This window comes from Elephas maximus, chromosome 20 (genome assembly GCF_024166365.1).
Source record: "Elephas maximus indicus isolate mEleMax1 chromosome 20, mEleMax1 primary haplotype, whole genome shotgun sequence".
NCBI classification, from domain to species: domain Eukaryota; kingdom Metazoa; phylum Chordata; class Mammalia; order Proboscidea; family Elephantidae; genus Elephas; species Elephas maximus.
The window spans coordinates 61,244,194-61,258,845 of NC_064838.1; the positions used below are offsets into that span (position 1 = coordinate 61,244,194).

The 14,652-nt window shown below is 38.5% G+C and overlaps 2 protein-coding genes across 13 annotated transcripts in view; one reads left to right on the forward strand and one right to left on the reverse strand.

Annotated features, from left to right (window-relative positions):
* The window catches only part of CCDC66 (coiled-coil domain containing 66), a 58,969-nt gene extending 57,223 nt beyond the window's left edge, over positions 1-1,746 (forward strand). For all 5 annotated transcript variants that reach the window (XM_049862243.1, XM_049862246.1, XM_049862247.1 and 2 more), the window contains one exon: positions 948-1,746. In XM_049862243.1, the coding sequence (XP_049718200.1) occupies positions 948-1,034 (87 nt within the window). In that variant the 3' untranslated portion in view covers positions 1,035-1,746. The remainder of the gene's footprint in view (positions 1-947) is intronic.
* Positions 1,747-1,835: 89 nt separating this feature from the next.
* The window catches only part of TASOR (transcription activation suppressor), a 75,446-nt gene continuing 62,629 nt past the window's right edge, over positions 1,836-14,652 (reverse strand). Inside the window, exons 17-24 of one of the 8 annotated variants that reach the window (XM_049862237.1) lie at positions 14,414-14,473; positions 10,053-10,861; positions 7,227-7,349; positions 6,268-6,427; positions 5,705-5,813; positions 4,092-4,270; positions 3,728-3,892; positions 1,836-2,850 (exon numbers count right to left, since the gene is read on the reverse strand). In XM_049862237.1, the coding sequence (XP_049718194.1) occupies positions 2,363-2,850; positions 3,728-3,892; positions 4,092-4,270; positions 5,705-5,813; positions 6,268-6,427; positions 7,227-7,349; positions 10,053-10,861; positions 14,414-14,473 (2,093 nt within the window). In that variant the 3' untranslated portion in view covers positions 1,836-2,362. Of the gene's footprint in view, positions 3,129-3,727; positions 3,893-4,091; positions 4,271-5,704; positions 5,814-6,267; positions 6,428-7,226; positions 7,350-10,052; positions 10,985-14,413; positions 14,474-14,652 lie in introns of all 8 variants that reach the window. The other 7 variants (XM_049862235.1, XM_049862241.1, XM_049862240.1 and 4 more) reach the window with 7 other exon arrangements.

Genomic DNA, 14,652 nt, shown 5'->3' on the forward strand with positions numbered 1-14,652 from the left:
ATTAGTAAGACCCTAAAAACACCCCAACCCACCCCATTAAATTCTTTGCAATGAAGCCCACATTTTTTTTTTTTTTATTTAAATGTGTTGTCAGTGTTGAGAACGGAGCTCCAAGTCCAAAAACATGTAATTTGGTATCAAATTATACCTATAATCTTACTGACCAAGCTGGTTATTTTCTCTTAAACCAATCATTTCTACTTCTTGTTACCGTGTTCTTGTTAACCTTAAATATCGGAGGTGTTGCCTGTTTGTTTATAACCTATCCTTGAGCTAAAAAAAAAAAAAAAGGGTTTGCCAAACTGGTTGTACAGCTAGTTTTGGTACACTTTTTTTAATTTGGGATATGTAAGCTGTGGCTGGTTTAGGGGGTACCCTTTTCCAACCCTCCTTGCATCTCAAACTGTTGGTTCATGTGTTACTTACCCAGGTCTTTCAAGAGGTAGAATCTCACCCCCAGTTCAGCCCATTTATTCATTTGAGGATCAATTAGTAACACAGAAAGAAAGTGTTCCTTCAAAGATTTCTTAAATCTTACAGTGGAAGAGTCTATTTACTTCCTGGCTTACTGGGGATAAACGTGAGGTCAAGAGGAGGTGCCCGAGTCCTGCTTCAGCAGGGCCCTGATTTAGCCAGTAAGGTTAATGCAGTCAAGAAAAGCCCTTGGATCTTATGGGAGCCTCACCATTTTAAAAGAGAAAGGGCATCTCATTCTGACTCCATAATTGGGATACTTGGTTTGTTATGCTAAAGGAAGGAACTTTAGAGAGTTAGTGAAAGAAGTTTGTGCAGTTAAAATCCAGCAAGAGAAAGATAAAGGCTTTTAAACTATGGCCAAGTTAACATAATTCTTGTTCTATGCTTAATGTTTTCAAAGTCAGTATACCTCAGAAATTGCTTATAGCATATCTGCTGCACACCTTACTAACATATCAATGTGATTTCAGGGCCTTCTCCAGAAGCAAAAGGAATTGGAAACTAATCTCATGCCTTCAGCTGCAAATCAAGAAGAGAATTTTAGTTGTTTGTTTTAAGTGTAGAAAACCAAACCCTTCACATTTATCTTCCAAATTATAAAATGTGCTCTTTCCTCAGTTGTACTTTTCTCATAGCTTATTTTTTAAATGCTCATTAAAAACGTATACATCATGTAGCAGTAAAATGCTGTACATCTTTTTTATATAATGAAACAGACACTTTTGTAAAAGTTAAAAAAAATTCTTTTTTTTTTGCTCTTTCATAGCCTGGGTATTTAAGTTCAATAGAAACTTTCTACTTACCGTGATAGAGTCTGACCTGTGAACACAATGCCATGCCTGTATTCTGCCCTCTAAGCAACATTAAAAAGAGTGGCAGTCTTCCACAGTCCTTTTGAGGCACCGAAGTTCTGATTTAACACATCCAGATGCTTTTACCAAAATAACCCAAAGTCCATGTAATCTGTGGAAAGTTTTCTAAATTCTATTTTTTCGAAACACATAAGTTAGCATTGGTAACGGAGAGGAAGTTATAAGCGACGGGTGTGACTCTGACATCTGTATCCGCCATACACTTCAGCACCTATGTGCTGAGTAAAATGGTAACTAATATTACTAAAGTGTAACATCAAAAATATACTTCCATTTTTCTAAGACTACGAACCAGTTTAAAAATTTGTAGCTTTTTCCAAATTGTTTAATGCCTTTAAATAACAGAAGCCTATTTTTTTAAAAGATAAACTGAATTTGGTTAAATCAAGGACCACACGAGCACTGAAAATCGTAATTATCAAATACTCTCAAAAAAGCTGACTGAAATTTTAACAATACACAATTTCTACATGGCTGAGTCTAAAGATAAAAAATAGTGCTGCGTGGGATTCGTTCAGTCCTATTTACATAGTCAATTATCTAAATGAAACTGCATTCTTACATAAATCTTGTGGTCTTGAGCCGAAATTGTGTAAAAACACTATACAGAAGCGTCAATCAAAATAGTTGATAATTCATTTCAGCAAGTTTGTATCATCTGACCTGACATTAGTGGAATAAAAAGTAAAGCCGCTATTGTTTCCATCCTTTCTGTGAATACCTGGTTTGACATATAAAACAGGCTTCAATTTGAAGCCAAAGTATATGAAATAAAATTGAAAACTTAAAAGTGCCATCAGGAGATAATTCAAGTAGCATGTATGTTAAAAATATATATGTATTTATTTCAATTTTCAGATGCTTCAACTGTTACAGGCCATCATGATTTAAATAAGAGAAAAAAATTGAGAAAGGACAAGAAACCTTTTTAGAGAAGGAAATATAAATTGTTAATTCACTTTTACGAAACAGAAAAAGTCCACAACAAACTGTTAAAAAAAAAAAAAAAATTACTATTTTTTCCCCCAACTTAATGGAGATGGGGATTTCTCTCTAGCCAAGCTTTGAGTATAAGCAGATAAAAAGTAATTTCCACTTTGTTGAGACTGACTTGATGAAAGGGTATATGGTGTCCCCAAAAACGTCTGATGAGTAAGAACATTGAAATGACTAAACTGATGGGACATATTTAATTGAAAGTTGCTATACAAATCTTGTTCTGCTGAATTGCTGTTTTCTTCTTCTGAGCAGGCTCTATCAATAGAAGCTCTCTCTTCAGAATCAATATGATAAGTCTTATCTTCTAGTAAACTTTTTTGCATGTCAAGAGACGACTGCAACTCAATATGAATATTCTTATTTTGATCTGTTCCACATGATCCTTTGGTCTCTCTCGCCAATATTTCTGAATGAAAATTGCTGCATACTTCTATTTTTGAGATTTCATCCCCTGAATCCAGAGACATATCCTCTTCATCCTTTTCATCGCTTTCTAAAAGAGCTACATTTAAAAAACAAAAAGTCCTCCTCTATTGAAATACACAATTTGTTTAAGTTTTAAAATTATACACTACTCACACAATATAACGCGTCAGGGGTCTGCAAGTCCACAATCCCTTAAAGCTTGGTCTTCTGCCACAAGTTCACTTAGTCACAACACTCACACTAGGTGTGAATGTCCAGATAATCCGATGCTAAAAGCTTCTGCGAAATGTGTTCACGTTTAATGTTGGGAAATCCCAACTCCCAGCTCCAAAGGGGTTAATGTCAAAACAGCATCTAAAGTTATACGGTAATTCAGTATTTGGCAAAACAAATATAAAATAAAAATTTTTGACATCTAGCTTCACTGGACTGATTACTAAGCTGGTTAGCTCTATCACCTCTGCTGTTCATCAGAAACAAAAGCAAATACATCTTTCATTTTCTACAAAACCTGGAGCCAAAGCAGAGGCCATCTCCACAAAAGACTGAAGCTATGGGCACCCCAACTATCTCATAATGAAACTATCTTACACATCCCAGGAGATTCATTTTAGTAGCCCAATGCTAAAAGCCCCAGTATCTGCTTTCCTACTTTTTTCTTAATACAACCCATCTGCTGACAACAGTAGCCAGTTAGGCTTTTATACTCTCAGGGAGAGAATACGCATAGTCTGTAGCATAGACAGAAACACGTAGTCTAGTAACTAACAACTTGTGTTGGCTACAGTATGATAAACGAGCAGGTTTGTTAGAAAAAAATTCAATGCTAAGTGCCTTGAAACACTGCCCTTGAGGTGGTTTACAAAACAGGCATTTCCTTCTCTGTTAACAGGGCAAAACCGGTCCTCTTTTTCTGTCTGACTTAAAGAAAATGAAAACTACTAAAAAGTTACCTGACTGTGACTCAAGATTCTCATTAGCACCAAGCAGCGGAAGGGTTTCCTCCGTGTCAGAGTTATGATAGCCCACAAGGCTCTTAAAGTTCTGCATGAAATCTTCCGTGGTTGCCACCACTATTCCATTATCTGTGTAACTGGAAAGCATCTTGATGTTCTTCTCTAAACAAACAAAAAATGGTTCAAGTGTAAAAGACTTGGAAATATGCATGGCCAAATGGTGCCTGCCCTCCATTCCTCACAAAATTAACGTGTTCAGCATCAGAGCTTAACAGTCACACCCCACCAAAGCCCCACAAAGCCCTCTCCTCCACATTTCCAGAGCCAGAAGAGAGAAGAAGGTTAAGAGCACTCTCTTTACCTGTTAGAAAGACTATGTGTCGTTGCTGGATGTTCTGAGCCTGAAGTCTGATAAGGCAATCCAGTTCTGGGGCATTTCGAGTTTGTGAATCACAGTTGTGGTATGATAAAATTTCAACCAGATGTTTCTTCTGATAGACATTCAGAAGCGTCAGCAGACTTAGGGCTTTAGCGTTCAATCTGTAAAATCAAGCAGTTCAGTATCTGCATCTGCATTTCTAAAACTTAGTATGGAAGCTTTTGCTTCAGATTAAAACCATCATTTCTCAATGCAGGTGACTAATGACAACTGCATTACTGAGCTCACTGCCTGGTGCTGGGCTGCTGCTTGGGATGCAGTCAGGGAGCAGTTGTCATCCAGGGACTTCCTCCAGGCCCAAGGGCCTGTTACTCAGTTTAGGCTAAAATCACCAGTCATTCTTACTTACTAAGTAATAAGTTATCTTTAGCTTTGATAATTTAGAGTTTTTTAATGAAGCACAAAAAAAGTATAAATCTCAGAAGGTACCACAATACATGGCTTTAAGCTATTTCTATACTCCACACCTTAACACGGAAACCTGGTGGCACAGTGGTTAGGAGCTTGGCTGCTAATCAAAAGGTCAGCAGCTCGGATCCACCAGCCACTCCTTGGAAACCCTCTGGGGCAGTTCTACTCTGTCCTGTAGGGTCACTATGAGTTGGAATTGACTCAACAGCAACAGGGTTTTTGTTTTTTTTTTTTTTAACATACACCTTAAGACACAAAGCAGCAGGTAGTAGAAACCACTGGCTATTGTCAGGAAGATGAGGGTATTAAATAACTGGACAAGTTACACCTTTGGAACTACATCATATGATGTGAAGATGAACAAGTTTTTAAAGATGCAAATTGCCACAAAAGTTAAACACCTGAGAATTCTTTGAGCCTGAATTTCCCAAAGCATCTACCATGAAATGTTAACAGGTATTACAAGAAATAAATGTTTTGTGGTCTAAATTTAGGAAATGCGGCTGACCCAACACTCGACAAAATTCTTAACCTGAGTTTCTCAGATCCTTTAATGTGTGAATGTATCATATTGACTCTCTAGTAGTTGGATATGGTATTTCGAACTCATCTGATGATAATCTTTTCTGGAGCCTCTCAAGTGACTAGTGGTCCAAGGGTTGAAGGTTGACAGTGATTTCCGGACATGTCAGAAATCACCTGTTTATATAAATGAATATCCTAATCACAAGCCCCTCTGTCAGGCAAAGATTAATCCTTGTCCACATGTGTTAACTTTATTACTTTAGTAGCTGCCTAAGGCAGTCCTTCAATGGCAGAAGTAGGCACATATGGCTCAGTAAAAAATGAGGAGTGCCAATTATTCCATTTTGATTATTATTCTAAACCCCCAAGCAGGAAAGACTAACCTGGTATTTCCCATACACACAACTACAGCATCACCAAACTTCTACCTAACAAAGCTACTAAAAACGATTTCCTCCTAAAAAGGCCAGAATAATTCCATAGCCACACTTCAGTGGCTGGCTAGGGACAGCTGTGAAAAAGTGAGCTACAACCACAGAAAAACTGTGAACACATTGTTAACGTCAACAACCATTATACGGTTCTTTTCCAAATCTTACCTTCCCAGTTCCTTCAGTTTTTTCTGAAATTTACAGTGGACTTTCCATTGCCATTTTCCTTCTGGAGTACTAAGTTCTTCAAGGAATGTCAAAAATTTTTTAAGATTTTCTGTTAGAGACAAAGAAGTTCACGGATTAATTCGACAAATAACAGTCATTCCACAGCTGAATGACAGAAACACCTCCTTTCTATGTTCTATCTCCTTTCCATCCTTTCTCTTTTTCCCTCTAAGGGAGACAGAGACCTCCATATCCCCCAAAGCACTAAGAACACAGCATCTACACATAAAAACACCGCAGTGACAAGTCAGGAGTGCCCCACGTGCAGGAGATCCATAGAACCTCGCCTTCTACCAGATTCTGAGGCAATGACTTGAAAAGACTAAGGACAGGAAAAAGTTGAGGTCGTGAAAGCTCAAAAAAGAAATGATAGGAATGCACTAGTTATCTGTGAGTGGCAGAATAACGGACACTACATTGAAAACTATAAGTGATTTTGCATCATTAATGAGAAAAACCTAGAAAAAAGAAGTTACACCGCTCAAAAGAATGTATAATCTTACCAACTGTGATAACTTCTGGATTTAGAATTGATTCATCAGACACGATAAACCCTCCAGATACGAATAACTCATTGTATGTATGATTTTTAACATCATCCAGGCTATCAACACCAGCAAAACTAACACAGGGAAGCTTCTTTAAAGTTACCAAGCCAGGTACCTGTTTAAATAAAATACCAAATGAAAACAGAAATGAGGATGGGTAAGGAAATGAACTGAGGGACTCAAGAGTAAAGTAACGTCTAACAAAATTCACTATGGCTTACCCAGATTAGTGAGTTGCCTGTGGAAAGCCAAGTACAGAAATAATATTTCCAACATTATTTCTCAATATATAAACCAGCATTCATGTACTGGGCACCTACCATGAAGAGAACACTCTAAGGACAAGAAGCTTATCATAGTCCCGCAAACACAGAATCAACAAATGCTAGCCTGCCTGGACTTAGGAGTAGTCAGCATTCAGATGAGGGCAAGAGCCTGTGTACTGAACAGTCAGGAAAGGCTTCAAAGAGAGCAGTGGGATTTGAGCTGGGCTCACAAGACTGGATGGGGTTCCTCCAAATCCAAGAAAAAAGGGAAACGGGGTGGCAAAGAAGAGGGGTCACAAATAGGCTTTGCCTGGGACATACCAATGAAGATGTGAACAATAAAGGATAATCAGCAGACCCATGGCATTCAAGGATTCGCTATTCTCAGTCTTGCCTACTGGAATGATAGGGAAGACCTGTGATCTGCAGCAATTTAACATTTGGCAGAGGTACAGAAGTGAACCTCACAAGCTGATTGACTCAAGACTTCGTTAGGTCTCAAGCCCTAAACTTCCCAAAGTTCCACCTCCTTTAAAGCTTACGATAATATTTTTTAAACAAACAGCTTTAGTCGCATAGACAGTAAGATTTAAAAATAAGGAAGTTCTTATAACCAAAGTAAGTAGTGAATTTGACTTAATAGTCTACCTTGTGAATGAAACCTGCAATGTCTTCATTTTGAATAATAATCAATAGTTTATCTAATTTTGATCTTCTTTCCAAAAACTGTTCTGGATGACATTCTGTATTGCCTAATTTGATAAGATATTCCTGTTAAAGAAAAACAACTAAATCAACATTAAAAAGCTTTTTTGCAAACATCCATTTAACACCAGAAATGCAAGACAAACTGATAAGCTTAACTACTATTAGAACCACAAGTTTATACTCTAGGAGACTCTTCAGAGATCATCAAACCCACTCTTCGTCATTTTACAGAAAAGCAACCTAAAGCACACAAGACCACAGGGTTAGGAAGTGGCTCTTTGTACCATGTTACAATGCTGTGCAATCGAAGCCAAGGAAATGCCAGTGTGGGCTAACAGAAAGAACACAGTGGATTAACCCAGCTCCACTGCTAAGAAATGAGCAACCCAGAGCCCAGTCAGTGACCACTCCCTCAGCCCCACATCCCTCTCCTTTCTAGGCAGGCCTTTGGTTTTTTGCCACAACATTACTGATCCATTCCTTCACAGTTACACAGGACTTCTACAACCACTGTCATTCATTTAATTCAAAATGGCCCCAGAAGCATTCATACAGAGCTTCAGTATGTACCAATCATAATCACATATAAATTAGCTATGTCTGTCAAGTTTAGATCTTCAAGCAAAATAATACTCTTCCACCTAAGACCTCCCTCCATTCTGGGGACACGGCACTACGTTTCAAAGGACACAAGGCAGTAGCCCATGCAGAGGTGGAATCCTGAACGCTAAAACAAACTGCAGGATCCTGGAGGTAACCCTCCTCATTCCACTGACACGGGAGCAGACCAACCTTCTCAACTCGCCTCATAACCAGTCTAGACTGCTCTTTCAAGAGCCGCATACATGTGTCACACCCAATGAGGAAATTTTCATTTAGCCCTAACTAAAAGTAGCATCTTACCCGTTGTCTGACTTTGCTTTAAGCTCTGAAGCTTCTGGGCAGATGTCAGACCAGCTTTCCGTCAGTTAAAGAAAAGGTAAATTACTGTCTGTCGGTCTAATGTGACTTTAAACAGCTTTACATGTTGAAGTCATTCTTACTAAGTCTAGATTAGACAGTTTAACTCCTACAATAACAAAATCAGTTTGACTCCAGAAATACTTAGGAAGCTTAAGTACTTATTCATAAAGTCTTTCACTCTACTGTAATATTTTTGGTGGGAATTTTCCAATGGATATTAACTAAAAGAATGAAAGGACTAATCTGTGGTTTCCCATCAGATTTGTAAAACATGGAACAGTCTTTTCTTCTATATACAGTAAATAACAAAAACATGCCAGAATGAATTAAAATCACCATTCACAAGTAGATGCACTTCCTATCCCCTCAATCTAGTTGTCACATAGGTCTGTTGCCACCAGTTAAGAAAAGAGGAGTGGAGTTATGCCAAGCACACGGGGGGGACTGTGCCCAACCTATTCTCTCACTGAGCCCACCCACACCAACATGCAGCTATGCCCCCTAAGAGCACTGTGCCTGGGAACATGTTGCAAGAAGCGGGGGAAAAAAATCTGAGAAGCCCTAGATCCAATTACACAGGGCAAAATATAACCGAGGAGTTCCCAGTAAGTCTGGTTTCATCTTCCCAAGGAACTGGAAGGATCAGCGAGGAAGGCAGCACAGAGCGCTCTGCTCTCGTGCATGTCCACGCTCTCCATGTCCTCACTGGGTCCACACCAAGCACGCTGACATCACAGAGACCTTCAAACAGACAAGTCAGCAACATTGAGCTTCTAGGCCCCTCTGGGGTATAATAAGCCACTTATTTATAGCTCCTTCTGCTTCTTCTAACAGAACAAGCAGAAACTACCTTTCTACTCATGGTAAATAAGCTCCATAAATGGGAGCAGGCATTAATTTAAAAACCCTAGGCATTTCCTTATGGCATTAAAATCTGACAGTGAGTACTAACTGAAACTATTAAACCACTGATAAAATTGTCCCAGCGTGTTACACATTCTACATACCTATGCCTATACCCAGGAGTCCCTGAGTGGCACAAGTGGTTAAGCACAAGACTACTAACTGAAAGGTTGGCGGTTCTAACCCAGAGATTCCTGGGCAGTAAGGACTGGCCATCTGCCTTCCAGAAGCCAAAGCCTTAAAAGCCCCACAGAGTACATTTCTACTCTGTACGCTTAGGGCTGCTGTGAGTTGGAATTTGCTTGACAGCAACTAGCATGTCTACACACACGTGTGTGTGTATGTGTATGTATATATATTTTTAAATCAAATACCTGAAATGCTAGTCTAGTCTACAGCTTCAGTAGAAAGAAAAATACCTTACAGTGAGGAATCTTTCATGATTGGGGAGTTTTTCAGGAGCATCAGGTTTTGTTTTGTTTTGTTTTGTTTTTTTAAATCAACAAGGGCTGAAGGGAACCCTGATGTGAGCAGGAAGTATCAGTCGACTGTCCCTGGACATTTCTGTTTTTCTGTTTGACTGATAAAACCCCATGTGTGTTGTTTTTTAAATAGTGACTTATGTTACCTCTGTATCTTTCTTCCCCACTAAAAAAAAAAAAATTAAACATTAAAACCTTTGAATCATCAGTTTACAGGTACAGATGCAGTATGTGTATACAAACAGTCTTTCGAATGGCACTAAAAACGAGAATCTAAATTCCAAGATTTTAAATCATAGGTTCTGAACTTAGTCTTTCATTCTCCTGTGCCCTATTCAATTATGAAAATATATGGTCAACATTTAAAGACAAAAAAAGTCACATTTATACAGCATTACTACCACCCTCATGTAGTTACCTTGATTTCTTTACAGAGCATATTTTCTTCTTCTTCGTGAATGTAAAATTTCACAGTATTTTTCTGGACATCTTTCATGATTTTAACCAAACTGTTAAATACTTCAGGTTCTAACTGGCTTATAAAATTTGAAAGAGCAGGCTGGGCAGACATGTTTACATCCCCAGGCGATTTTGTTTCCTTTTCTCCTGGTTCCCGACCAGTCTCACCAGGTACAGCACGGTCAGCAGTCACCGTGAGTTCTGTGGCATGGTGGGGCCGGCTCATCTCTCCTCTGGTTAAACCCAAAGCTGAAGAGGAGTGCTGCTCGTGGGAGTTGGTGTCTTTCAAAGCATCACTACAAAGGGATTCGGGGAGGCATTTACTGCTGAAATCATCTGAGGACACTGGCATGACATGCCTTCCCAGAGCAGTCGATGCCATCTTGGCACCAGAATCATTAGGACTGACTGGCTGCAAATTCCCACCCTTGGCTGATGCTTTGATAATAATAGTATTTAGTTTCTCATGCAAGCCGTCGACAAACTCCTGCACACCAGCTTTGGAAGTCTTAGAATATATGAATTCAGAAAGCCGTCTCATCTTCTCTTGTGTTGAAAAGACAGGCATGGATATTCTACTGACATATGACACGTTCTTCTGCTTCAGAATCTCTTCTATCTTCCTAGAAAAGAGACTGTACTCTCCTAACACTGTCCTCTCTGTGGTTTCACTCAGTGCAGGCGGCTCTGCTGCTGGCACACACTGCTCCTCCACTGCCACCACCTGACCTGTCAACACGTCATCCTCAGTGGTGCCCTTTAGTGTGTCTGTAAATGGAGAGGACGGAAACTGGTAATCAGAACTTCTGTGTCTACTTATTACCCGGGGGTCCTGAGGGAAGGCCTCCTGCGGCGGCAGACACACCAGTTGTTCTTCTGGTGATTTCATACCTATACAGGAAGAGTTCATTATTTTAAGGGCAATCCAAAAAGGTAACATTTCAAAACACAAACTCTTAAATCAGAAAAAAGCTAGCCAACACAAGTATATATTTAGAACTAATTAAGCACTCAAAGTTTGAGTTTCACTGAAACCAAAAAAAAAAAAAAAAAGAATAAAACCCTCAAATACTGGTGTGACCACTATTTCCTGTAGCTCTACTTGTGACTGGTCTCTGGATTTTAGTAACTTGAATAACAACTTTGGATGTCATTTTCTTTGCTTTCTTTTCAAACAAGCACCAACTTGGCATCAATACAGATCAAGTCCTTTGTTTATTTCTGCTTCCTTACCATTCTGTAATAGACGTGTTTTCACCAGGATGGCAATTCACAACAGCTTGCTAAATGCCCATATTCTTTGCCAAGTAGTGCCTACTGTAGTTTATGCCCCACTCCCCCGCTTAATATAGGACGAGAATCTTAAGCGCTGAGCACTGGAGAGAATACCAAACAGAAATGCTGTGCGAGCAGTGCCAACTTAAGAGCGGCCTTCAGAATTGAGGAGAATTAATTCTGTATGCCTTCTGATTCACTCTCACATATGGTGTTACACAGAGAGTTTCCTGCAATGTTAGGGACTTCATTTATCAGGAAAAAAGACTCAAAAAGGCAGGAAAAAATTATAAATATTTCATAGCTGCATTAACAGTAACACCTTTCACAGTGCTTTCATAAGTATTTTTGTTTTGTTCTAGAAATAACTCTAAGAAAAATCACGATGAATATTATCACCCGAGATAAAGAGGGTGTTCAGATAGCCGCAGCTGCTGAGACTACAACCTCTGATGCTTTTTTTTTTTTAAACATATCCTAAGTTCAAACACAATGTATTTTTGAAACTACATTTCAAAATAGGTACCCTAAAAATCTCTTACCCTAAATCCCTAACAACGGGAAAATATAGTTAATAGCAATTCATAATACTATATTATATATTTTATATATTATATATTACAAGGTTGCTGTGAGTCAGAAACAACTTGACGGCACTGGGTGGCTTTATATTTCAGGAAGTGAAAAAATTCATGATCTTTGCCTAGAAAACTGTATCGCACAAACTTTAAAGGGTAAATCTCAGCCAACATTCCCGAACAAATCACTCCTGTGGTATATGAAATGGTGCCTCCAAATCAGAAAGTCCAGGTACAAGTTTTCTATAGCGCAGTACTTTAAAGATACGGTTAATTCCTTATTCAAGTTTGCACCTATGTATATATAGCACAATGCCCTCACTATGCAAATAATGTTTTGATTCTCCCCACATTCATACTTTTCTAAAATTTTAAAATTAAAAACAGCCTCAACAGCAGTCAGCTGGTGACATTCTCCACCACTCCAGTCAGTGATCACCATGAACCACTGCTCTCATTTACGACAAAATCACGTCAGAAGAGGAAGAAGACCACAGCAGATCTCTGGGTGAAACTAAGAAGGGGGGATGTGCCAAAATGAGAATTACAACTACATGAACCTGATAAAACAGAAAACTCAAGTTCCACAGTATAACTCAGAATACTGAAACTTTTAATTCTGCAACATTAAAATGTAGTTTAGTATGCACTTAAAAGGTCTGGAAGGATACATAAGGAATTGGTAACAGTGGTTGATTCAGGGAGGGAAACTAAGTCGCTCTGGGCAGAGGTGGAAGACTTACTTTTTGAAGTATTTTTGTACTTCTTGAATTACATACCATTCAAATGTCTGACTTACTCAAACAAAAAATTTTTTTAATTGTATCTTGTAAAACAAACGAGTTGGGGAGCACCACCTGTAATTTAAAAACTTCTGAATTATTTTTTTTTAATGAAATATTTGCTCCAAAAATTTATAGTTATACTTTGCATTACCAATGAGCTTATTTCTGAAGGGCTATGGATACATGGAATTTTTATAAGCTGAAATATAACAAATCCACATGGGGGAATTTTCCATATTAAAAAGGGGGAAAAAAAAACAACTCTAAATTCCTTTTAAAAAGGCAAATCATCACCGCCTAGTTTGTTTTTCAAAATCAAATTTCCCTATATGATTTAAGACTGAGAAGTTTCTTATTTAAAAAAAAAACTTCATCAATAAATGATTTAAAAGAAACACACGTCAGTGCCCGTAATAATGCACGTTCTTTACTGACTGACATTCAAACATTACAGAACTTTGACCTTTAAGTGAAAGAGGAGTTCTCTAAAGGTAGCAGCATTCAGACACCTCCACCCTCAGTCACAAACTATGAAGACAGTATCCCAAATAAGAGGGAAGCGAATGCTGATACATCATTATGAAGCAGAAACAAGATACCTGCTGTTCCCAATGAGAAAGAATTCCTGATGGACTCAAAACATGGATGAAACCCAGACATACATGGAGTGAAAGAGCCAAACATAAAAGAGGACATGTGTAGGTTCTATTTATCTTAACTTCAAGAACAGGCAAAATTAATCCGTGGTGAAGAAGTTAGAAGAGTGGTTACTCTTTGGGGACAGTGAAAGTGCTGACTGTAAGGAGGCAGAAGAAAAACTTCTGGAGTACTGCAAACGATCTACATCCTGATCTGGGTGGCAGTCACTTAAGTGTACATATCCATAAAAACCCAGCAAGCCATACACTGGAGAGCTGTGCATTTTCCTATGCTATGCCCGATGGTCCTGTTTCTATCATCTTTTCCTAAGAGGAGACAAAGATTTTCTTGAAAAAAAACTTATAACTGAAAGTTTGTTTTTAAATTTCCAAAAGAGAAGGAATCACTAAAGATCTACTAACATCAAAAACAAACAAAAAACCTCAGATTTCCAGAGTGAGAAACAATGAAAAAAGACCCACCAACAAACTCTAAGCAAGAGAATAATCAACAACCGCCTGAGAGGAAGTTCCCCTGAGCTCTAATGGAGACTGTCTCCTAAGCACCTACTGCAACTCATTAACCGATAACATTCATAAATATTTCTGGAATCCAAAGGTGTCTCAGTCTCCTATCTGCAGAAATAAGCTTAACAATTAGAAGAACTGGGACAAAAAATTAAAGATCAGGAAAATAATGTACCTAAAAGACAGGTGGCCTCCTTGTGTTTGTTACACTTAGAAGAGACTTGAAGACTGCTTCTCACAGAATATTCTGCAAAAATGGATTCAGAAAATATTCTTGTCTTCCCAAGTCATCGTATCAAATAGAACTTACGTTAGGTGAAGAAAATTTAATCTGTATTGATACACCGTTTATAAAGAGTATCTGATAAAATGCGACTGATGATTTAAAGACAAAAATCTCAAACTTTCCGTAATTAACAGAACTTAAATCAATGCTCTATTGATGGAGGACTAGGAAGGCAAGCACCAATTCTAAGAATCGCACACTGGGAAGAAAAGCAAAGGGAGCCTTCTCACCTGGTGTGTGTTTCTCACCATGTTTCCCCTGCTGGTCTTCTGGGCTTCTTGCATTCCCTCCTGAGGGAAAGCATCCATTAGCATTTGTAGACTCTCTTTAGATATGTGAGATACCAATTAAGCACCTTTCAGACAACCCCAAATGCTAACAAATGCAAGTATTCCCTCTTTTGTCAAAAGTAATTCTGAAGGGTCATTCAAAACTGGAAAGCTGTTTCCTTTCCATTCAGGTGATGATA